Below are 26,574 nucleotides of genomic sequence, written 5' to 3' on the forward strand. Positions count from 1 at the left end.
TTTATAAGTAGTCATTATGTCACCAAACTCAAGCAGAGAAAACCAAAAAATCTCGATATGTTTTAGAAAATTGATGGTAAAAAAAAGAAGAAAAAGTTAAACACCATCTAGTCAGTCTGGCAGGATTAAATGAGACAGAGGCAGGACAAGATGCTGTGACTAGGACAACTGGAGAGTTGTCCTAGTCTTCCTTATCTCCTTATCTCTACTGTCTGAATTGCAATATGCAATATGCAATATGCATTGCAGTATTACCACATAAAAAATGGTGTTTCTATGAATGAAGAGGTTAGAAGACACACTGGAAGGGGATTTTACTTCTTCAGCCAACCTTGTATTATTTATAGGGTACAACAGTGGGTAACTATTGTTAACCGCTTATCAGCTGATGTGACCTGGTGTCATCTGTCAGTCAGTTGCCTATCACAGCAGCGCAAAAAGGGACAGTTGCTGATTTTCAGAGATTTGCGGAGGTAGACAAGATTTGTTTCTCGTGCAAGTATCGGAGGTTCACCCAAAACCAAGGAAATCGGGGGCGAATTTATCACTATATCCCTAATTATTTAATTTCTTTACATAGATGACAAGCTACTTTTTAAATTTGAATATATCATATGTCAGAAAAACATATGATAGGGATATCACTGGTAAGTATTGTGATGACGATATCAGTTTTGATAAATCTCCATTTCCTTCTTTCCATTTTTTTCCTTTTTTTTCTGTGCTGTGTTGCTCTTTAGCATCTTAGTGTCATCTGTGACAGGCAGGGGCATCTATTGCATGAAGACTCCATCCAACGGGCTGAAGAATAAAAACTGTACCCTCCAAAAATCTGTTCAAACCTCGGGATGGGGCGTACACTAGAGCAGAGCCATGAGAGCAGACACCGAGAGTTTGCTGGACATTCAGTTCCAGCTTACAAAGTCCCACAAGGACTACATCCAAGTCTGCAGCTGCGGAGTAGAGCAAAGCTGCCATGAGTGAAATGATTCACCACCGTGCTCGATGCAGCTGGTTCGGCAGACATCATCACAGTCCCTGAAGTTTTGCTGTCTGAGAATGGTTCTCTGGATGCAAACGCCTCTCCAATAGAAAATCAAGCCTCTAGCGCAGGGGTGCCCAAAGTCAGTCCACGAGGGCCGGCATCCTGCACATTTTAGTTCTCTCCCTGGTGGTAGTAACAACCTTTTCAGCATGTCAATGTTCTTCTTAGGCCTTCTAATGTAAATTAGACCTGGATCCATCATTGGATCCAGGTGCGTTAAACTAGGGAAAGAACTAAAATATGCAGGATGCCAGCCCTCGAGGACCGACTTTGGGCACCCCTGCTCTAGCATGAACATTACATGGACAAAAGAAATAAAATAAGCTGTGTGAAACAGAGTCAGTGGGGAGTGCATAGACTAGAGAGGGGGAATACAGTGAGGTTCTCTGTTATGGTCAAGCAGACCTCTCTGCGTTCACCATTCAGCAGCCAGGCCATCGCTCCTGCTCTCTGCGGCTTCCTGTCTGCCGCTGGCCAGAGTTGTAAGCGGGTGAGGTCATGGGCTGTAATGTCTCTTGTACTGAATTGGACCAGTCATGGACTAAGCAAAAGAGTGAAAGAAAGCTCACAGTGAAAACTTTTCTTTCAGCCATCCAAGCGACGACACAGGTATCGTGAAGTAGCCTATGTTGACATCAAAAGGGATACAAGAGAAAGCCAAGGCTCACTGACGACCGGGTCCAGTGAGATATTGAGTAGATTAAATGTTCTTTTAGCCGTTAATTTTTTTAAAATTCTTTGATACTTGTAGATCTTTAAAAACAAGTACTACAAACCCTGCAAATCTTTAACAAAACACACTGCAGACTGATTTGCGGTGTGAGAGTCTAGAGAGCATTCAAGCTGCTCAAGGCAAGGCTTTGTTGCACAATCAGTAAACAAACACACACCCACTGTAGAAAATGTGAGTGTATTTTGACTAGGTGCATCCATAAACATTAACCTGAATACTAATTTAGGTTGGCAGTAAACCTGATCTCTAACATTGCCAGTTTATTGTCCCATGCTAAGCCTTCATTGTGTATGCCTACACCAGCTTTGATTGGTCAAACTTAAAGTCTAGTTTGTCTTCTTAGAAAGTCTGGTTCATTTAGGGAGGTGTGAATGCATAATCATACTCTGATGAGGGGGAAAAAAAGCAAACTGTGGTCCGCTAAACCATTAAGGTTTCAGTTCAAAAGAAGTGAACTCTGGTGTAGTTTGAATGTGAATGTCAAGAGTATCAAAGACCGCTCCAAAAGCACAAAGCAACTATAGCGCAGGGCATTCTGGGTAAATGGAACCAAAACAAACGGGCATGTTGAGCGCTAGCGGGAGAAATGGCTCGCGGTCTTTTGCAAAAAAGCTATGTTACAACCGCTAAAATCTGACCCTACTCTTTGTTTACAATTCACGAAGAAGGAAGTTGTGCTCAGTGTCTTATTCAAAGATTTTTCTGGTGTTTCCGTCAGCGGTTCTTGGTCCAGCGCCACCACAGGCCACAGGTGAAGAGGTTTTTAATTAGTTTGGATTGTTTGACATAGTGCAGTGTGAACACAAATTGTAGTCTCCAATCGAACCGAGTCTATCAGACTACCACGAGTGGAAAACACCCTAAGGCATCTATTTTCAACGTTAGTGAGGTATACATGAAGTCAGGTTATGCATAGTGATGTAGCAGCCTGTTTAAAAGAAAGCTTTCTGATAGCATGTCCAGTTGATTCAAGCTCTGAGAGAGCACAAGAGAGGTTTCAGTAGATAACAGGAAGGCTGGACAAAATATATTAAAGTTAATTGGTTTTATCATTTTGCGCTTTCTATCTCTTTTGCAATGTTTTACAGCAACAGCTCCCTTATGCTTTTGATCCTAATAAAAGTAATTAATAACTATGTCAGGAATGCTAGAATGTATCTTTCATTTTGAATTGGCCACAAAATGTTAATCGCTGACGTTAATAACTGTAAGACCAATTCCTGGCAGTGAGTGCAGTTGTTGGGTGGTTGTGCGCGTTTGGTCCAGTTCTGTATGAAAAGATTAAAACCTTAAAAGTTAAGGTGTTACCCTTCTAAGACAGCTGGTGCGTCCATCACAAGTTCCTTCCACCCTTAGAACAGGATGATTGCAGGGTGAAACGATACAGAGCAGAGTTTGTGATTCGGGTTACACAAACAGCTGCCATCTCCTCCTGAACCTTATGTCTATGGAAGTGTATGTGAACCCTGCGCTTAAACTGACATGTTTTCCCGGCTTCAGGAGGAGTGCAATAAGAGTGGGAAAGGTCATTGTTTGAGCTTTGGAGAAGAGAAAACAGATGGTGAAAAAAAAACAGATCTGAAAGTATGAATTTAATTAATGCAATACAAAATGCATAAAAATGATTTAAAGCCCTACTCCAAAGTAATAGGACTGTTACTACTCTGCCTAAAGATTGAAAAACTAACAAGAATAATAAAAATAATTCTCTCTCAGATAATTTTATATATCATTGCATGTTCTACAATGTATAGTTTTTTTCTCTCAGCTGAGATTAGGAAAAGCCTGAATTATGTATGAGCAATAACAGAGAAACTAATATGAAAGAGAAGCAGCATGGCCACCTGCTGATTAAGCTGAGCAAAGACTACACATGTAGCATAGCCAGAAGTAAGATGTGGATATGTTTTTGTTTTGAACTGATTCCATAGCAACATCTCTAAACACAGCAAGAGCTATGAGCAAGCTGGTGGCTAACATCGTACAAAGAAAAGGATGCTGCAAAATTCTATGTCTTGATGCTGTGACACATATCTGAGCAAAAACCTATTATTAGTATGACTAGTATTAGTCATCAGTAAAGCAACATGTTACCATGGAGACATAGGGTGCAGGCTAGTGAAAACAGTGCTGACCAAGGCATTTCACTGATTGCCCTTTGCTGAAAATTCAATTCAAAAAATTATTTTTGATCCCAGATGCAGTTTCCCTACAGCCGTTTGATTTTCTACATATGAAGGGAGACATTATTTAAAAATCTTCGAAATGAAAGAAATTGAACTTAGTTTAATTACATATTCATAATAAATAAAATGATAAGTCATTTGTTACTAAATAGTTCTACTAGACTATGGAATAAGATGTTGAAAGCACCATCCTAACCACTACCAGGTTGCACCAACACCAACACTCTGTCCCTAGATGTTTAGTAATGCCATCCTTGGTTTTTTTCAATATTAAGATGCTGAAGATGGCTTCAAATGTCAACTCTGAAATAACTGTCTTTTTATTAAAATGTGTGGCATGACTTCGCCTCTGCTAAAATAACTAATTGATGACTGTAACACAGTAGGAAGGCTAGAAACACTAGAATTCTATTAAATAAAATAGATAATGACTAAAAGTGGAACCAGCACATCAATGTTTTACAAAAACAAAGATTTTAAAGCTGCCAAAAAAATGTATTCTCTCTATAGGACTTCATTAGTCTTTAAATGAGAGTACAGTCAGTTGCATTTTGTCTGCAGCAATGAAGAGTGAAAAAATATGGCGTGAAACACAAACAGAAATACCAGCAGAAAAACAGACAAATTAGGAAAATTGGCAATTAAACAGGAAAAATTTGATTCGCTGTCATTGTGATCATTTAATTTCTTTATTTAGGGATTTCTAAATGTTTGTGTTTAGTTTTTAAAACAGAAAAATTGGTCTCTGACAGAAGACATGCAGGAAACATTGTATGTTGCACTTGTAGGTATCTAAGGCAAACCAACAATACTAGAGTGGTAGCAAAGCAGCAGCAGCAACAACAGGAAAAGTCTTGGTATGGCGCATGGCTTACAGCTGATTTACGAAGTAATGGAGGCAGAAGTCCAATGGTGTGTTTTATAGCTTTCCAGCTGTGCTGCTTAGGCATGGTGTTCAATAGAGAGCCACAGGGAGACTCAGTAAGAGAGCATCAGCTTCACTTACTGAGTAACTAAATGACATGAAGTGGATGCTAAATGCTTAGCCCACTTAACACATATTGTTTTCTGCAAAACAAAATAGTAAATGAGACCGTAGAGGGTTTCTACATGGTCCATATACAGTTTGCAATGCATTATACTGATTTCCCTATTAGCATTCTTTATAATGACTTCTGGAGTCAAAGCAAGCATGATGTGTGAACAGTGAGAAAGATTTATCAATACTGCACTGGGATCCAATCAAAGTCTAAATGAGGTGGTTTATATCAGTGCTTGCAGCTTTTAGATGAAATATATAAAGTACATGTAATTATTGTACTACACTTTTTTTTTTCAATGTCCAAGGGCACGTGTGTCGTCTTGTTTTTCTTTTTTTTTGGTTACAATAAAAAATTATTTTTTTTTTTTAAATCAACCACAGGCGCTATGGTATGCTGTCAGCGGCTTCCACAAACACGCTCTTTAGTATGTAAATGACTAGCAAAGCAGAACCAGCAGCAGTGGGTCAGCTCAGGAGTAGATATCAGAGCGGGGATGGAGGTCCTCTGTCTGCTGCTGCGTATGAGCACAGACAGCCTGGTCATCCATGACTAACAGAGCGTGTCATATGGTAAAGACGATCTATAATGCAGATCCATATCACAAAGCACCACATCAGATACTTAACTGCTTTATGTGATTACGTTCGAGAGTAAAAACAGTTCTAAACTATATCAGACAACATGGTAAACTGAGGAGACAAGCTAAAAAGAAATCATTACATTTACCCTAAACGCACAACACCTGGCCCACTTTGTCAGGTTTATTGCCACGGTAACGGGGGAAATATGCATATTTTTATTAGGGCCGAGTCCCAAATAAGTGTAAAAATATGCAAAGAATAATAATAAAAATACACCTGAAACCTGTGGTAAGGTGAAACTACAATGTGAAACATGTGTCTTGACTAATTATTCAAACATGCAATGTTAGAACAAAACAAACCCAAATCCAACCTAATCCCTAGGTGACACACCTATGCTTGTTCAGTGTTTGTTTGAAACATCAATATGGATTAAGAAACATGCCTTTGCCCATGAAAACTAAACCAGAATTTTAATAGGAAAAGAGGCAGTAGCTAATGCCAGTACATTTACTGCCATCCGCATCCACCGTCAGGCATAGTTGCACGGTTATTTTATATGCAGTCTACCATTACAGCAACATGACGAACAAGGTAGAACAAAGAATAATAATCATAAATTACAGCCATAACAGTCGTTTAAAATAAGCTACAATGCATGATCTCAGGGTTTCTGAGGTTACAATTCCCCATGTATTTAATACTAAATGTTTGGATGAAATGCAAGGTTATGCAGATATTAAGAGCAGTGAGTAAGATTTCTGCAATACAAAGCCTGTTAGTCATACATTTAATTTGGTTTTGCTACAAAGTAGTGATATTATATTAAATTAATAAAAAGAAAAGGTTAATCAAGTTAATGCTTTACTTTCCTTTTCAGAATGAGCAAAGCATTCCTGTATGAATCAATACAAATGTGGATGTGTAAGAGTGGCGATATTAAAAAAGTAACCACATCCTCTTTCAATTCACTTTCAACAGCTGAAGCAGTAGGACATACAGAAACTCTCTGATCCCTAAAATATTCTCAAATTCTGACACCCTCCAATGGCACACCAAGATAATAAGACTGCGACCAAATAAGTACACCCCAAAATTCACTTCTCTAAATAGTTGAGGAGTAAACTTTTAGCCTTTGTTGGCTTAGTTGGAACACTAAAACTCACCCCCAAGCTATCTGAGTTCATCATCATCACTTACTGTACCCCTCTACTTTTTCATAACAACTCTAACAAAGCTATTTTAAAAAAAGAAAAGAAAAACATGCCACAATGTGCTTACTCTGGGCGGTGACTGACCTCTACGATAATGTGTGTGTGCTCAAATAATCCAGCCTCTCTGCCAGCTGGAGTACAAATCGGATGGTTTCAATATGGGTCGACATCTCATTACGGCCACCGGACAGGCTAATGGAATATATTCATGGGAGCTCTGGGCAAATCCCTTTATTGGGGTTGTATTGAAAGTAACGCAGCGAACCCTAAGGAGTAGTTGATTCTATTGTCCTGTGTACAACAGAACACACGGTCCTTCACTCACACATTCACATCCAGTGACACTAACAAATAAGCACACGATTCATCTCTAAAAGCCATTCAACCGCAAGCAGAAGCAAGAGCGAATTGCCCCTGGGGCGCGACTTTTCAACAGCACCAGTGACAAGCAGAACACAGTCTGCGGCGCACGAGCGGCAAGCTTTTGATGGTCCCGGCTTCTTTTAAAAACCCGGCGATAATGAGACGGCAAACAATGGAATGGAAAACACTGTTTGGCGAAACATTGGTAATGTACCATAAAATCTACGAGCCTCCAGATTAAATAGTGCTCACCTTTTTGACACGCTTAATTAAGTTGCACTATGCTGTCTGTATTTACTCTAAACAAGATGTTTCTATCGTTGGCACAGCCGGAGTTCAATGAAAGTTTGACTTCATTTCAGATTCCCATAAAAAACGAACAAACAAAAACAAAAACAAAACAAAAAAACAGCTTCAGTTTTGAGTCTTGAACGTAGATTGCTCTGTGCTACTTGGCTGCTTTTGCCATTTTCTCCAAACAATTTCTGAAAACCTGAATGCTTCCAAAAAATATCAACACTATCCTCACACCACTGCAATGCACTATTGACTATATATGCTGTGCATTGTGTTGCAGAAACAATTCCATTATTTGATGATTGTACATTCAGTGGCAAAGCAATCAGTATGTTATGTAAACAACTTGCTGTACGTCTAGGAAACTGAAATTTGTCTCTTTGTTTACAACTTCCTTTTCTGCAATAAATTAAATTGATGTCATCTTACAAGCAAGTCTGGGGATGTTCCTCAACACTGTCTAGATTTCTTTCAATAAGCAAAAAGTCAGACAATCGCATGATAAATTAAAATGGGCTCAATAATTCCTATTTGCATCATTTATTGTTTTTTCTCTATTCTCTCTCTTTCTACTAAAAACTGGACGACAAAAGTCTTCAGTCTGATGCTTTGGTCTCAACTAGCACTTTTTCTAAGGACAATTTTGTTTACAGAGATTTTAAATCTTTTCATTTGTCGTTTCAGTTGTGTTCTTTAATTATTTTTGGATATTTAAAATGTGTTCCAGTTCCACTGTTAAGTGTTCATTAAAATGAAAAGTTATTGATCTTTAAGAGAGTGTTCTTTAGTTATTATGCCATTACCACTATATTACTTGAAAATGGTCTCAAGACAACATTATAGTTTACCGCATTAACGTCTGGGATAATTTATCGTCCAGCAAAATTTGTTAATGTGACATCAAATATGTATGAAAGGTGCCAAAAAATGTAATAAATTGGTGCTTTTGTATTTTGTAATCCAAACCGAAATTTCATGAGTTTGCTTATTTAACCTGATAACAGTGACATATTACTTTCTCTTGTACACATTAAAAAAAAAAACTTTAACTCAGCAAATACAAGTAATAACTTAATTCTTTCATTGTGTACCAAATGAGACTCCAAAGACCAGCACACATTCACCAAGCTTCCTGACAGGGTGGGGTGTAAATTTGTATGATGCAAATTGTTGAAAATGGGAAATCACACAACGCACACACACTCCATCCTGGGTACCCCTCCTGTTCCTTCCCTACTGATGCCGAAGCCACTGGTACAATTTCCTGTCCCTTGTCTCCATCATCGAGTGCCGCTTCCTCTTCGCAGTCCAGGCTTGCCTAAAATTGGTACGTCTCTGGATTTTCTCAAGCCTCTCTCAAAATGGTTCGCCTCATTTATCCCAGACACACCAAAAAGCTCAAAGCAGCCTGATCCTTAAAGTGACCTTCTGGCAGCATATCACTGCATTTTTAAAATTTTTTATTTAGGGTTCCATTTAAAGCTCACTTTTCGAACTGAATCTTTCAGCAGAGTGAGCGCGCACCGGCTGGCAGGCAGCAGGTTCCCCTCGGGTGAAACCAATATACTAAAGAACCACAAAGAGCTATAAATACCCCCACTTGTCAGGATCTCTGACATCAAACGGCACCAGAGAACACACTGCGACAGCTAAAATAAAACAACGCTGATTTGCTGGTTGAATTTGGAGTTCTGAGAGAATGGCAGCTGCTTGGCAGGAGAGCACAAAGCAAACATTCACTATAAAGCACTCGAGAAACGAGACAGATCTTGCCCACAGAGACAAACAGCCACAATAGAACCGATCACTTCAGCACTGAGTAGAAGACAGATACAGAGAGACAGAAACATAGGAAACAGTAAATGGCCTCGAGCAGTGAGGAGTGGTACCACTCTCCTCCTGTTAGAGAGCTGCACAAAGCTCATTCTGTCTGTACAGTGGCCTACTTGTCAACCTCTTGACACCTTTGTGCACAAAGGCTGGACAGGGCTGATGGGAAGGTCCAATACAACTGATATATTAGAAACTAAAACAAAAGAAAAGCTGGCAGGTTGCTTTAAAACCTATTGTTTTATGTTTGTGGTGAAGCAAAGCAGAACAAAACTGTTGTGATTGAAGCTAATGGCTACGTTTGGGTCTCAGTTTAGTCATAAATAAGGACTTACAGAGTCTATACAGAGTTCTATTTAAAATAAAATTCTTGACAAACTATTAGTTCAAAGAGTTTTTTTCCACATTTCAATTTTAAAAAACGAATTTGTCGCACCAAAACGTAAAAATGACAGACATTGTATACGGAAGAGCTTTCGCCATTTTTAAATATGAAACCTGCACCTTCCAGTGACACAGTTGATTGGTCAGGACTTACAACCGAATGAACATAAAGCCCAACCTGAAGCCTGGCAATATGGATTCTACTAGCTACAATGTTAAATCAAGTTATTTCACATTAGAAAGACATCTGATGAGAAAAACTGAGGCAAAAATTGAATACTAACTGCACAAGCAGAGAAAGAGTTGCATAAAAATCACCTGAAACGTTCATGAACAATAATAAGTTGTCACATTTTGTGATGTTCAAATTAAAGTCTTACATTTGTTAAGGAGGTGAACTTTTCCACACAACTTTAGTACGCGCACAAGTAACTAGGACACTCAAATGCGTTACAAGCCAAATCATAAGTGGTATCAAAGCAACGAGTAAACAAGATGGCATGAGGTTAGCGATACAGCTAACTGCTGTAACGACTGTAGCTTAACGGTCTCAAACTTTACTCCCTTGGATGTATCCATGGCAGCCACACCAATGAATGAACCGAATGGCCAAATTGCTTCCTTTTAACTGCACTTCAAAGATAAACATGCCATTGATTTGATTAACTTAATAGGCGCCCATAACCCATAACTACAAAACTATAACAAGACATTTCTGCATTTGCAAAGGTTTGTGCTGATGCTGAACGAAAATATTTTAATTTGATCACATGTTTAATCTATATTGAGAGTAATAAATGCACATTTATATTAATCTAAATTTACAATATTTCGTTCTCAAGTTAATATTTAGCCAGCATTTTTTTACATTTTAAAATCTGATCAAAATAGAAAAATCCAACAAGAAGTGGGTCGATGCACGCTGACACAATTTGTGTGCCTGCAAGTCACTATATCCGTTACAGTTCCAGCAGGATTAAAAGATATCAATCTAAGGATTCGCAGTCATTGATGGAGCCAAAAACAAACAAAGGCGTCTAAACATAGATCTACCTCGACAACAGCAGTGACTTGTTTGCAAGTGATGCCAACTTCTCCTTTCATTCCTGATCTGGAGTGGCGTCGGAAACTGGCAGCAACTGTAAAGCTTCCCCTTCATTGTCCGCCGGCACCCTGCCACTTTAGGGTCTCAGCGAGTGGACAAGCTCAGCCCAGGCAAAGACAGAAAAACATTTTTACTGGATCTCCATATTTTGGATTTTCTTTACAAAAAAATTTAAAAAGCCAAAATTAAGAGTAATATTGCAGGCGATATAGCCAGCAAGAGAATAAGCACAATTCATTGTTCAAAACAACTTAAGTTTAGCATTCGACAATAACATCAAACGTTGGAGGAAGTCATGAGTTCCTAATTTCTAAAATCAAATCTTAAGAAAAGTACTTAAAAAGGCCAATTGAGATCTGCAAAAGTTCAAGCAAGCCAAGAACTTAAAAGCAATGTCATCTAATACATCTGAACCTCAGTTACGTTTTAAATAACAACTTTTTTGCTGTTTACTTAAAGCATCCTGTATAAAAAGTAGTTTAAAAATTTTTCTTAATCACCATTTGTTATCCAATGAATTGTTTAACCAAAAAAAAGAGTCAGCTGCACTGATGTTAAGCCAAACAGAAAGGGTTGAGAATTTCACATTTTGATATTAGAAGTAATTTTTTCACTGCAGATGCATCCCTTGCTACAAACGATCAGCTAAAGATATGCTGTTATTGCATTTTAGGCAGTAAGATGTTTATTTTCTCATTTAAAACAGGAACTGAATTGTTTATTTGCATTTTGAACACATTTCTAAATCTCATTGTATAAAAAAATTATTCAAATGGAAAATCAGCAGAATGTGGCAGATTTTTATCAGCTTGATTAGTAGTCAAAATAATTGACAGATTAATAACTAAAATAATTGTCTGTTGCAGAGCCACACATAACATGACGTCAAATTTAATTTTAATTGGCGTTATATCAAATTTTATTCCATCTTTGACTCAATAGTCAAAGCAAATATCAAACCATTTTCTTTCCAATTTAAGACAACAAACTAATTAGTTCCAACCAAATGTTAACATCTATAGAGCAAAGCCTGCTCTATGTATTTATATTGCTATTTATTTAGCAAGTGAATCACAACAAGGACTCTACATGTCACTACAGAGACCTAATATTGCTAAAAATACTGAGCAAATTATTTTAGACAAATGATACACAAACTCATCCAAACACCAACCGCTGTGCTTAAATACATGGTTTTTTTGAGCTGAGCGCACCAGAGTGTGTGTTTTCAAAACAAGGCATTAGGTCTCTCAGTCCTGTGTAATTACACAATAATGGACTCAACTCCCTTAATTTAGGAGCCTGTTCGAGCTACCGGCTCACCAGGGTGGATCATTTCACACAGTGTGACTGTGGTAGCACCGGCTCATAACAAACATTAATAACCCGAGCGGCGCTAACCCCTACGTGTGGGTCAACAAACATACTCAGCTACCATGGTGAAGCAAATCAAACACAACCGTGTAGGCGATGCAATTTTATTATTATCATTACTTCTTTTTTTTATTGTGCAACAGGATTACGACGATGACATCCAGGCAACTGTGGCAAGACGTCACCTGATGAGTTGGGATTAGAGAGGCTTGCGCTTCTGTCTACGAATGGTGGAGGCGATAAGGTCAAGCAGCAGCCTCTGATGGAGGGCTGCGGGCCTGCAGAGCCGCCTCTTAAAGCTGGGTCCGCCCAAGGCTTCAGCAGCGCAAATGAGCACTTTCAATAAAGCCACATGACACAAAAAGCACAGCGAGGAATGTCCCCTGCACTTTATTCTGCCAGTGAACCTACTTTACCAAAGTTTAAAAAAAGGCTTCCAAACTGGTAAGAAGAGCTTTAAATAGAGACGTACACACCCCTAAGAGCCCCTTACAGTATAGACAATTAAAACTAAACAATTAAATCATAAAAACCGCTGCAGCATTTTTACATAAGCAGCAGTCAAGTGAAATGAGCCTTTGATAATATTTTCAAGTGAGGGACCTGCATTCTTGCCATGTATATTCAAATACACAAACTATTGTTTGTCATATATTCAGCTGTTTCAGCTCAACATCTTTCAAAAAGCACAACACAACTAGAGGTGCTTAATAAATCACCTGGCGACTGAAAATTATTATTTTTTCACAGGCTGACTGGCCTCACCTGAAATCAGCTAGTCGGAAACTTAAAAATCTGATCTTTTTCTGATCAGTGAATGCACCATGTACATGCATCCAAGCACAACAGCCATTGCAACAAAGAAGCAGAGAGATGCGTTTTTGAAACAGTAACTATGTTTTCTACAACTTGTCTGCAATTCCTTCAGGCATTCAGAAAGCTAGAAAGAAAACAGGAAGTCTAAATGGAGAACACATTTTTTTAAAAATCTTTTTTCAACTGGATCTATTTCAACCTCTGTTTTTCATGGACTATGCTGGATTTGAAAATGTTAGCAGCCATTCAGAAATCTCAGAGTTGAAGTAAGTACATTCTCAAAGATTTCAATGTGGATTACTGTTTTGGCAAAGCTAGCCACAATAAAATTAAAACCAGCTTTATATGTCTACTTTGTAGTCATTTTGTCTTGCTTTAATTTTAAATTTTTTTTTTTAAAGATCTGTTTTTCCAAGCACACATACATAATATGACACTGCCTCTGCTCGTGTGGCAAGAAAGCTAAAAAAAATCTCTCTTAAAGTTAATTAAATCACCAAGTTAAGCTTTTCAAAGAAACAGCATTTAACCACGAAATTCTGACAAGGCAGATCTACAGGAATTTTGTGTGTGTTGCAGTTTCTTTACCTGCGTCCTCATCCACATCCTCCCGTAGAGAGGAGTCCGTGTCCTCGGAGGAACCCTGGCTCCTCCAGCTTATATTGCCCATGCAAGAATCCTTTATCCACAGAGTTTAGTCCTGGTGATATTGATGGTCCCGTTCTCTGTGAGCTGAGGTTCGCCGATCAGCCTCGCGTTTTTACAGCCATCCCTCAACGGGACTGCTGACTTTTAGTCATGAACTCACTAGTCCTTGTGACCGTCCTCACTTGACTCACCCATGTTGCATCGCGCCTCACAGGAAAGAGCCACAAATAGACCTGACATAGGCACTGAAAAGCAGTCGATTGTTTCGAAAAAGCAAACCTTGAGAAGGGAAAAAGAAGAAATCCTGGTCTGAGTAAAGAAGATAGAATCAGTGTCCATGAAAGGGAACCAACTCTCAGTGACATGCACTGGGGAAAGCCACGAAGAAGACAGCTGTCCACCTGTGGGAATAAGTGGCCTCTCTAGTGTAGATGCTGACACACAGCTTCAAACGAAGCATCCAGGCGTTAAGCGTCTGGAAAATGGACATAAGTCCCAAGACATAAACCTGCAAAGAGAACTGGCACCGACTTACAAACGAGACCCTCCGAAAACTACCTTTACTGCAGCCTTCTGCTCCTTGGAAGACGTTGATAAAGACGCAGAAGACCAAAGGACTTGAAAACCTTCACGTTACAAATGCCCGACTGCTTCCACTTCCCATCGATTGCCTCAGCCCCAGTCATTACCAAACGTGCAATCAATCCATTTTCCTACCCCATTCCTCTAATCTTTCTCCACCCTCTTTCTTCTCATCCCTGAACCATATTCCCTCCCTCTTCTTTGCTTTCCCATACACAGAACACACACACAAAAAAAAGAAAAGAAAAAAAAAGAAAATCTAATTTCAACACTGCTAAACCTATATGGGAGCAGCAGGCCTTTCATTCTGTGGTGCAGGGAGGGCGAAGAGCTTGCTCCCATCAAACCTCAAAAATTGCAGCATGTCAAACCAGGACTCGTAGCCTGCCCTCTGTAACAGTGGGATCACTCATCAGCAATGTGGGCTGACCAAATTGTCCCAGGAAGTGTTTTGTTATCATAACTTCTTCAGCTCTGGCAACTAAGGCACGCAGGCCTTGCTATTTCTGTACATCACACAACAATATATTTTGAGGCTTAAAGCATTCCAGTCACCACTTCAGAAGCACAAAGGCGTCCGAATAACTCACACTTCGGCGTTAACTCGAGGAATGCTAGAGAGGAAACTCCTTGCATCGCAGCTAAACACACAGATACACACTCCCATTATTTGCAGGGACGGAGGGTTGGGGTGGGGAGGGTGAGTTGGGGTGGCAGGGAGTCTAAAATAGAAAACTGATGGATCAGTTCCGCTGTGGCTGGTTACTACTATCAACTGTCCAGTCAGAGAGGAGTCCACAAGCTAATTTTAAAACATCGATGCTCCCACGGTTTTGTTACCAACGCCGACAAGCCAAAACTTGTGTCATGACTTCTGACTCCCATGTCGAAAATGAAACACAGATTTTGCAATAGCAGGGGAGAAAATAATAAAGGAAATAGTAATGCAGGCCTATCTCTTTTCTCTTCCAACATTTAAATGTATGCTAACTCGCCACCAGCTCAAAGCTCACGTGGAGAGCTACAAATTCATGTCATCACATAAACAAGGTTCATTTATGAAGGTCAGACAGGGACAATTCTGCACACAGAAATTTAAAAAGATGCATGAATCAGGCTTTTCCTGGCCGATACCGATTTATACTCTTTGTGCCAGTAGCTGTTGTGACAGATTAAGATTTCTTTTCTATGGTTTAAAACACACAAATGAATAGGACCAGCACTGACCAATATTTTACACCCTGGAAAAGATGCTAGTTTGATTTAATAAAAAAAAAAGAAAAAAAGTGCAAATAGACAATTTCTTATAAACAAAATAGAAATAAGAAGCGTCTTGCTCATACAAATAAAAAAAGAAGCACAACATCCTGGCATCAGAACAAGTTTTTTCTTTGCAGAACAATCCAAATCTCATTTTCTGCAAATTAGAATAAGTTTACCTAAAAATAGTTTCTGCAACAGCATTCGATAGCTTTATTATTTAAAGGAGAAGATCATCTGAGGTTTACTGCAGCAAAGGAATTTTTGCAAACAGGCTATTGTTACCTCCTGGAGGGAAATTCATAATTACAAACAGTGACAAACTCTGAAAATGTTTGAAACTCCATAAAGATATTTACACATTTCTGTAGTAAAATCGTATCTCGCATTTACACCAATACAATACCCATTCCACACACACATGAATGTCACCACAGTTTTGCGATGTGTTGCGATGACAAGCAGCTAATCCCACCTATACCAAGGGAGCATTGTTGGAAAAACAAAAATAAGGCACAGAGAGAAGTGAGTTGAGCAATAGAAAATCTTAAAGGACGTGGTATTGTTCACAAATCATATATTTCAGGTTTACACCTGCCAAACACCAAATGTTGAGAGAGTTTTTGGTTTGATAGATAAACGAATCTGGAATCAGACAGGTTGGCCAAATGGTGTCTAGACTGTCCACCACGGCTGCCAACATGTGAACGAACCGAACTGGAAAAACACCACATTATTATATAACTGACAGCCTTAGGAGGAAGGTAATAAATCTCATTTATATTCTATTCCCAGCTCATTCAAGTGGACTGAATGTCTGAAATGGAAGTAAAAAGCAGTTCAAACGAACTAAAAGACTGAATCCATTTATGATTAACAAGTCATCTGAGCTGAAAATGGACGTTTTTTGTCCATTTTAATGTCTTCGGTGCTTTGCTCAGATGTTAAATTGTCTAACAAACAGATGGAAACAAAAACTCAAGTAACGCTTCTGAGCTGGATCGTAATATTTGTAGTTTCTATGAAAATAATAGAAACAACAGCCGTTATTAGCTCATCGCCTATTCATTACGCGCAACTGTCACGCATGCAGACACAAAACCTCCCAAACTTTTACAGACGTGCAAAGAGAGCACGGCATACCAAATGTGAACTGACGAAACTGCTGTAAATCTCTGCTCCTCTCCACCCGGTTCCTGCTCCCTCCAGGAAATCACAGAGCAGCGAGTTTGCAAGTCATTTGCTCCAACGTTTTTGGGCAACACTCAAGACTCTGTATCTGTTTAAGGATTACAGTCACGGGTGCCTAACCGGTGAGGTTATGTGGGTGCGTATGCAAAGAAATAAATGCTACAGAAGATAAATCAACCACCCACTTGGAAGTTTTATTTCATTATTTACTCTTATGCATGTGGATGTAACATCGAAATGGAGCGCCACACAACAGGTTGCAAAGCCAACTCTAATAAACAAGTCACGAATTTGAGTGCTAACGTCCCAGAAGAGGAAAAGCCGGCGACTTTGGGACACGGTTACCATGGCGAGAGGGGAGTATGTTTATGTAGCAAGTGAATCTGGTCATTACTCTCCCGTGGACGTTTGGGGTCCATGTGTGCATTGCATTGATAAACCGAGACAATCTGTGCGCCATGGTAACCACTTTAGTAGTTATCCCATGCATCATGTGTTATTCTTCAGTCAATGGCTAAAAATCCATCTGCTCACAACTGGGAGCTTTACATAAAATCAGAAAATGTTCATCAGGAAGATGAAGATATTCCAGCAAACCTCCTCCGTTTTACACATATTTAAAAGTAATTTAAAATGTAATGGATCACGTTTAATTACGGAATATTAGTAGTTTTGTTTTTTTTAAAGCTTACAGGTAAGAGTTTATTAAATTTATAGGAATTTACACAGAAAAATTCCTGTGTTTTCCTAGTTTAAAATACCAAATTGTTCAAAAGTCAAGTCTGCAGTGATTTTATGTTTTTGTTTTTGAAAAATTGCTAAAATGTTATTTCTCAACTTAGCTGAATAACGCAGATTCTTTATAGAGATAAAATGTATGAAATGCATAACTTATAAAGTGCAGAGGCTTTTCCTCTGAAATATTAAAAGGTCTATTCTACTTGTTTTTTTCCGAAATTAAAATCTTGCAAGCTGGACATTATATTACTCAGTGTGTAAAAAAGAGGAAACTTTGCAACCTTACGACAGGAGAAAAATGTGATATGCTGCAAACTATTGTCTACGGTTTTACAGATAGATTTTTACTGCTTTTTTTTTTTTTAATGAACCACCACTCAAACTTTAGTTGTTTTTTTTTTTTAAAAAAAGAAAGTCATTGTTTGTTTGTTTTTTCTAAAAATGTTTTATTAAGACAGCTCATTCCTCTTTTCATCATGTCAGTAGAATACTGTTATGCGTTATCATCATTTACAGACTTTAAGAGGAAACAGGAACAGGCAAAAATCGGAATCAGCTGCAAATTATGTGTCGGATGGATTTGTGCCTTGACAACAGACCTACAAGTCACTCTGTAAGTATATTTAGGAAAGCTTGGGAAAGCAGATGTGCGAGTCAGAATCTGCACTGCCTCTGACTTTTCATTTAGCTGTGACCATATGTAGTCATCTGTCCGCAAGACACGAAAGGAATCGGAAACTTTTACGCCTGTGAGGAATGAGTGAGCCTGGCGGTGGATGATGACACTCCCTCCCCGCCTGTCGGTTAATGGGAGTCCCATTTACTGCAGGCGACACCGGGCAGGACTGCATATATATGAACAAGGCCAGGCAGGGAGACAGCTGCTGGAATGGGGATGCAAGCGTAGCTGGCGGGTATAAAGTTTCCTTCCCAAAGGCATACATACCTAAGACGACCCCTGTTTGCACTCGCACCCAAGAATGCAATGCAGTGCTTTATTTGCCTTTCGCCTGCATACAAAATGAGCCACGCAGGCAGACACAACAAGCGACCAAAGCCATGAAAAAATAAAAATAAATAAAAATTGCCACATGCACGGTAGTGAAAATCAGTTTAGCACAGATACACACGGAGGTCCTGGGCGTGAACTAACTCCAGGTGTCGACACAGCTAACGTTAGCCTCAGAAAGCTAACATTTAGCTGCTGCTTCCAGCAGCAAACCCACATTAAATGAGGATAAGCATTGGGAGAAAAACATTTTAAATAACACATGCCGAGTTCCCAAAGGACTCCGAGATATTTCCTCATCCCAGAAAAAAAACACATCTGAGGTTTGTTTCAAGCGGTTATGGACGTTTTCAAACAATAAACGATTATATTTATGCGACCGTAGAAAGGAGAGAGAGAAAAAAAATCGCAGGGAGACTGATAAAATGCCGGTGAAGTCCCATGCCAGCTCAAGAACCACAGCATCTATCTATATGTGATATGACTTCTGCCTAAATTTACACTGGCATGCTAAATCAGCTAACACCAGCGAGCAGAATAGAGAGTGGCGCTTTATTTTCAATTGGATAGCCGAGAAAAGAGCAATCCACGAGGCCCAATTAAACCACCATTTACACTGGACACATTCATGCAGTGAAGATTTATCCACACACATCCCGCGTTAAATTCACCCACAGCTCCCCTTTATAAGGAATCCCGTTATTACAGTATCCCGAGGTGGGAGTAGTGCGCTTTGAGTCTAAGCCTGGGCAGGACTTACCTTGCTTGCTCTCTATTTTTCTCGACATCTTCGTAGCCAGCAGCAGCGGCAGCTGTGATCCCCGCTCTCAGTTCAACAAAAACGGTAGCTGCCAGACGAGCCTCGCCGCGCGAGTCCTCCGATTATCCCCTCATTTTCGACGTCCCACCGAGTCCAGGAGAGGATTCCGTCGGGGTTAATGCGCTGTATTGACAGGCCAGACACATTGGTACGGTCAAAAACGGTCTCCGTCCGTCTCCGGGTAATTTTCACTGGATACACACACACAAGCGCGCACACGTTAATGCCCTGATCCCAGACTCCGGCAGGGAAAAAGAAGAAAAAAAGAAAAAAATCCCATCTGGTGTAATAGCGCCCCCTGGTGGCAGGAATTGGACACGTCAGCTTGACATCAAGGCGATGGGCGTGTTGTAACTTCAATTCAAAGAGTTGCATACCAATCCTCACTAGTTTTTTTAAATTTTATTTTAAACAAAAATACATGTGGTGCTTATGGAATAACTTTATGCATTAAAAATTCATTTGAACTTACTATTATACAATTTCAGGAGTTTTATTTTACAGTGAAATGCTTTTTATTAATTATGCTATTATGTGCAACTAATTCATCTTGTGAGGTTCTGTGACCATAAAGTAAAAAAACATATAAATTGGTTCTGCATGTTTGAAGGATGTACTTCAGTTATGTTTCATTTTTATTGTGTCAATTACACACAGTTAGCTGTTCTACAACTATATCTAAGGAATGTTGCGACAGTGTGGGAGAAATATGTAGCTTAGATTGCTTTTGGTCGTTACCCTATCATATCAATTAGCCAAAGAACCTTGTCATCCATTTGTCCATCTATAAGCAGTTTTTCCATTTTTATTTAGAAAAGATCAGAGGAGGGAGCTGTACATTAAAAAAAGCTTAGCAGCATAGGATTCCCTAGTAATATTTTGACTTTAACATTTCCACCATTCTGATTTCTACTAGTATTTTCTTGCTAAATGAAAGTGTTGGTGCACCATCAGCTCTCACCAGTGAGGTCTGAACAATCAGAACACTTGTCAATTATAAGAAAAACATTTTATTCCAAACTCTTATGTTTGGAACTTTAGATGAGTCAGTCAGTGTTTCAGATAAGATTGTCTCCATTTTCTATTTGTAACTTCTCTAAACAGACTGCAATTAATTGAATTAGTAAAGACACCAGCTGCTCCTTGCAAAACACCACAATCCTGCTTGTCATTTTAATATTTTAGTTGTTCATCTTTTTCAACTGGAAAAACAGGAGTAAAGGTCAATGGAATGTTTAAATATAAAATGTAATGTTTTCTGCACAGTTATCTTGATATGAAATACTTAAAAAAAAAAACTTTAAAGAACGCACAGGGATTAACCTTATTTTACTCAATCCGCACTTTTATTTTTACGCATTCAGCTATTTACATACCATCACTTGCTTCCATGGCAGGAAAATAAAGAAAACTGAAAGAGCAGGAAGAGGGACGGCTTGTGATTTAACCTTGATTTCTGTAAACTGCTGACTGGGCTGCTTGCCTTTTTGATTCTGCACGTTATCCTGGCCGTTAAGAAGCGACCATTATTATGTCTCTCACATGTCAAGGAAGCGTTCGATGTCATCTTTTTATGAATAATTTATCTGTCTGACAGAATGATCTTAATTCTCTGAGAGATCTGGGTCAGCATGTTCTCGTGCAAAGCGCTCCTGAAAGCAGAGGCATGTGTTGAGGACTTCATTATGTGTTGTTGGATTCTTCTCTTCCAAGGCTCGTGCAGCTCACCCAGTCATCAGCTTTTAATCAGTTATCAAACCCAGGCCTTGAGTGTCAAGGAGTCTTATTCACGCCAGCTGCCATTATGCCTCCTTCCTCGTGTTATTGCCTGCACTGCAGAAACCACACCCAAAGTGCAAAGTGTTTGTTTGTGCACGAGCGAGAGAGTAATGTGGGTGTGTTTGCTGCACCGGGGGAAGGTGCGGAAGGAGTGAAATACCTTACCTGAGGCAATGATAAAATTCACAGAAGAAAGACTATGAGCTGCCTTGCGGTAAGAGACTAGTTGGGGCAGGATGTAGAGCATGGAAAAGTCAAAAATGTTATTACTTTGAAAAGCCCCACAAGTATAAAAAAAAAAAAACAATCTAAGAGAAATAGAGTAAAATATTTCCTTACTAGTTAGTGCAGAAGAAATTTTGTTTCCCCAACACTTCTGCAGCTTCTGATATTTATTTAGTTTTTTTCATAGATGGTTGCCCAAGTAGAATCACAGTTTCTCTCAGAAAAGACTGACATGTACAAATACGACATGCTTTCCACATGGCACGTATTTCTTCTCCTTTTTTCTCCCTTTCAATTTAAGACATTTTGCAGGAGACTTGATGTTTAAAGCAGGACTTAACAGAATAAATCCCTCCCTCTGTCTGGTTGCAACAGAAGCTGAAAACACGACTAATCCACGTATGAACAAGAAGTTTAAGAAGTAAAATATTAGTAGCATGTTTTCCCCTCCAAGTTTATCATCGCTATTTGGAGACATATGTTAGAATTCACCACTGCACAGGATGCTCTTTAAAAAAATTTAGACTATTTTTCCCTTTAAAAGCTGATTTTTGTTTACTCTAATTTCCTCTAACATAGTAAGTATCTTGGACCTGCTCTCCTACCGGTCTACTCTTACTGAGCCTGGTTCTGCTGGAGGTCTCATTCTTTTGAGAAGGAAGGCGTTGCTTTCCTCTGTCATCTCGTGCTTTTTCAGGATTAGGGATTGCTACAAGGTCAAGGACTCTATGCAATTGACTGGGCTGACATGAGATATTGTCACATGTGGAGCATGCTCAATTTTTATGGAAATTTCATGAAGTTACTTCTGTATCTCTCCCTTGGTTGCGTCCCTGCCAGTTTCCAACTTGTATTTTGTAAATAATTGTAAATAATTATTCAAATGAAACATCTCCCTTCATTTTGTTTGTTTCTGGTGACTGTTTTCTTGATGCCATGAAATATAATTGACACTGTTTTGTATTCCTCCCTTGACAGATACTTTTGTGAAAAGAAATTTTGACATTACCTTGTAACCTCTGCAAATGCTACAGTACAAAAATAAAGTACAAAACAAGCTGAATCCTCACTTGAAAAATGAATTGTTCAGCTTTATGCCTTTTTGGAATCACACTAATGTATTTATTCAACTTTTTAAAGTTACAAAAGTTTGTGTTGTATGCCACTATTTTTCTGAAAGCACAACAGATTTGTCTAGAAGTTTAGCATAATACTTCCAATGACAGGCTCTGCTAATTATGTTTAATAGAATTAAACATTATATTAGACCTCACATTCTATAGATGTTGTCAATTAAATGTTAATAATGTCTAGCTAAAAAAAATAATTGTAATTTTCCCAAATCTGTCAATTGAAATCCTAACTGGCTCTATGCTGCCATCTGTTGGTCATGTGAAGATGTGCAATCCAGACGCTGCCAGTCTCTTTTCTACCAGAAGATGGTGCTCGTGAACTACAGATCCATTTTTGTTGTGACGCTCAGTTTAGTAAGACGTGCTGTAGTTTTAGTAGTTGTTGCAATGTAACGAAAGGCATAACAAAGAAGATGCTGTAAAAATGCAAGTAAAAAAGAAATTAATTACAGGTTAAAAATGGTTGCTTTCTTGATGAGCCTGCTTGTTAAAATTGGGCATACATGAGAGAGTATGCATAAAAAAAGTAAAAAAAGAAAAGTAGAGTTTATGAAGAGTTTATGGTCTTAAAAGATACATTTTCTGATTGTGTGGTAACTGCTATTCCTAAATTGAGACTTATCCACAAAGACACAGACATCATTTAGTCTCACACTGAGTTTTGGAAGGTTTATACTCCTGCACACTGGGAAATGTCCCACTGGGACTAGAGTCTGCTGTGGGGCTGAATGCAGTTCCCTGCAGACTGAGGAAAGAAAGGAGAAGCAAAGCAGTTTGGTTAGCTGAGAGTTGTCACTGTGAGCTGGGACAAGAACGACGTTTGATCTCTGAGGCGGTGGGCGTGCGACGCAGAGCTCAAACCCAGTTTAAGGCTCTGTTAACCTTGGCCACCGGTGAGGCCCCTCCGTCTGTCACATACCCGGGACTTGGAGACAGAGGGGTCACTGAGCCTTAAATGCCTGAATACATTTAAATTAATTGGAGGGGAGGGGGGATACCTACACAACAGTTGGGGTCCTCTGGCTTTATTCCTTTTCTCAGAAGAGGATTTTTTTTTATTAACTTTTTTTTTTCCATGACAGAATCAAGGTGAGGTGGAAAGCTAGAGGTAATAATTGCTTAAGTACTGCATTACGACCTTTACATACTTTTTAAACAAAGGTTAAACAGAACTTGGCGAACTTACAAAAATTATTCAAGAGATCAATAAAAGTCAGAATTCTGTCAGAATGTCAGAGGGATCTCAGTAGCCCTGACCTCCAAACTTAATAGGTCCACCTCGCTTATGTAATCAACTTTTACTAACTTTTTTAGAACAGTAAGACATGAGGAATTGGGAGATTTGTTTTACAACCTTCCGTCATAAAAAAAAAAAAAAATTATTTGCAATCATGAGTATTTTAAAAAATAAAAATTCTAATTGGAGAAGTGAGATGATTCTTCAGTAATCCAATATTTTTGTCTCACATTTGAAAGCACCATCTTCACTTTTCCTAACAACAGACTTTTGCAGTCCCTTGATGGTCTGGTACAGCATAGAAACAAACAAACAAAAAAAGATAAGAACGCTTCGAAGGCAGGTACTGCATTATTGAAGTTAAATGATATGTTCATATTTGACTTAAAACTGAAATTTCCAAAAACAAAAGTTGGATTTAGCACAAATACAGAGTGAGTTGTCTTTCTTCAGATAATTCACACACACTATAATATACCACCCCCTTCAGTGTACATCTTGCTACAGTGTTTGAAAGATGTGAGGCATGCAGTGTAACTCACTTCTATAGGTAATTGCAGCTAGCCCTGCCATCTTGTGCTGTTAATAGCTGTTAGACCGGTCACCAAATGGATCAACTAGCAAATCCCGCTGGTTTTCCAACTTGGAACTGGAAACTGCAAACAGTTTACTTTGTCAGAACACGTGAAGGAGATCTACGGTAAATTTTGGCGTGAAAGTAAACATAGAGGAGTAGACATTAGCTTGCATACAGTGAGAAATTATTAATGTGCTGACACAGGGTTTTGTTGTGGTGCTCTTTAGAGCTCTACGGGGTGGTGGGCTGTGGGTTTTGGAAAGCTGCTTCTCTTTCAACATGGCCACATCCTCTCCCTGTGTCTGCTGCTTTCCCTCTCAAAACCACATCCTTGTTTTCCTCAAGGTTCCTTTAAATGGCAGGGTCGACCTTTCTCGGAGAAGAGGCATCCATCCTTCCACTGACATTTAACTCTGAGGCAAGGGTAACAAGGGCAAAGAGCATGAAATGAGACGAGCCGCGGGGGGTCACAGTGAGACTTGAGCACTTGCCATCCTGCGCTTCTATTAGCCGCTGGACTCCACGGGAGAACACCCTCGGCCTGAAAGGTGAGCCTGAGGCCCTTTGGTTGCCAAAGCACACAAAGCTTAGGAGAGAGTGGAGCGGCCCTGTGATGTGGCGATGGAGTGAACAATTACAGGTCTTTAGATGATCAGGTTAGCAGAGAGTCTTTGCTTCCTGTCCTCCACCCACTCTTTATTTTAGAGGGCTAAATGTCACCATTCATCCTTTTCTTTGTATTGCTCAGCAGGTCAGAGGCATTTAATGGCTGCTTAAGGGCATCACCTTCATGACACTTAACATTTTCTTATCTCACTCACCGCTCTTGGGTTTATACAGTTATGTTTAACATTTTGTACTTTTGTAACATTTTAATTCTCGGACTGACCTATTTTTGCGTTTAAAACAGACCCCTGCTTGCGTGCCTCTTTGCACAACTCTTCCAGTCATTTCAGAGTGTAACACCGGTCATTTGTACTGTCTGGCAGGTGTTATCAGTAAACATAGCGGTTGACAGGGATGCGTCACCGTATATTCACATTGGGCCGCCCTGGTGTTTCACAGGAGCAGTTATTATGAAGGCGCGGAGTGACGGAGTTCCGTCTGTGGGTGTCACGTTTCAGCTCCTGCCGCCTCCTCGGAGAGAAGGGTACCTGCAGGGTGGGGAGAGGAGTTCTGCAACCTGCTTCAGCTGCGTGGCAGTAAAAGTGTTATGCAAAGGGTCACTTATCAGGATCACTGGTGAGTAATCAAGTAAAGATGGTAGGCTGAGGCCAAACTGAGAAATAGACACTTTAGTTAAAAATTGTTTTCTAACTGAGTGAGTTTTGGACTTTGTTATTTACTCATGATTATGTAGTTCAAGAATTATAAACTGATCATTGAAGCATTTTTGCTTCCTAGCAGCTAAATAATTTCCTAGTTAAATCAGTGTATAGTGAAAGTATATTTTAGCAATAATGAATGGATGATGAGAACAAACCAGACCGCAGCACTTTAGGTTGAACAACTTTATATGAAACTACTTTTGATGAGATTTACAATCACTCCAGTGGTTACAACTACAGTAATAAAAACCTGATCCTGGATTTTTTTTTTTTTTACTACACTTGTCAGGCTATTTCTTATCAAAATGTCATTTTCATGCTGTTAATCAACATAATGCTTGATGATCCTGCACCCTCTTTTATAAATTAACCCTAATAAGCTAGGGTTTATAAATTAACCTTTTTCTAACCCGAGACTTTGAGTCTGGTCTCACCCCAGACTTTAATGGTGCTTTACTCAATCGGGAGGAGGAATGATAGAAACTGATAGTAAAACTAAAGTCATTTTACTACTTGAATAATCTGATAAATAATTACTTGAGCACTTCAATATTTTTTCTCCATCTAAATAAGTTTTTTTCTCAGCTTATCCATTTTTCTAAAGAAAATGTTAGGTTCTCTCAGAACTCATCCTGAAGATCACAACAAATTAACTAATGTTTAAAAAAAATCTAAAAATGTTATTAAGACTGGCTCACATGAAAAAGAAGATGAATTTCTCAATATAGAGGAACACCACTGTGTACAGGCATGTATTATTTACAGTCTCTCTTAAATTCTTAAAATTGAGTTAAATTACTCAGACACGTCTTATGGAAAGTGTGACTTTCATTTCTTTCTTTTTGGGGATTCGGTGGGGGGTAATAAAAGAGGAAAGAATGAATTTTGCTCTACTACACAGAAGGCAGTGAAAGCCCTGGAAATGTTGCCAACGGACCACAGAGCTAACACAGATTGACAGATAAAAACATGCAATCCTGTTCATTCCCAGGGGAAATTTCTAGTTTCTAATCCACCTGGTTGTATCTCTGTGGTTTGTGAGAAGACGGCAGACTAATTAGTAGGAACCAGTTTGA

The 26,574-nt window shown here is 39.1% G+C and overlaps 1 protein-coding gene across 8 annotated transcripts in view; it reads right to left on the reverse strand.

The window, feature by feature from the left end:
* rapgef1b (Rap guanine nucleotide exchange factor (GEF) 1b) overlaps positions 1–19,476 on the reverse strand; it is a 48,710-nt gene extending 29,234 nt beyond the window's left edge. For 2 of the 8 annotated variants that reach the window (XM_028026546.1, XM_028026548.1), the window contains exon 1: positions 13,560–14,294. In XM_028026546.1, the coding sequence (XP_027882347.1) occupies positions 13,560–13,641 (82 nt within the window). In that variant the 5' untranslated portion in view covers positions 13,642–14,294. Of the gene's footprint in view, positions 1–13,559; positions 14,298–19,159 lie in introns of those variants that run through there. The other 6 variants (XM_028026547.1, XM_028026545.1, XM_028026544.1 and 3 more) reach the window with 6 other exon arrangements.
* Positions 19,477–26,574: the final 7,098 nt, after the last annotated feature.

Source organism: Xiphophorus couchianus, chromosome 8 (genome assembly GCF_001444195.1).
Source record: "Xiphophorus couchianus chromosome 8, X_couchianus-1.0, whole genome shotgun sequence".
In the NCBI taxonomy this organism is placed as follows: domain Eukaryota; kingdom Metazoa; phylum Chordata; class Actinopteri; order Cyprinodontiformes; family Poeciliidae; genus Xiphophorus; species Xiphophorus couchianus.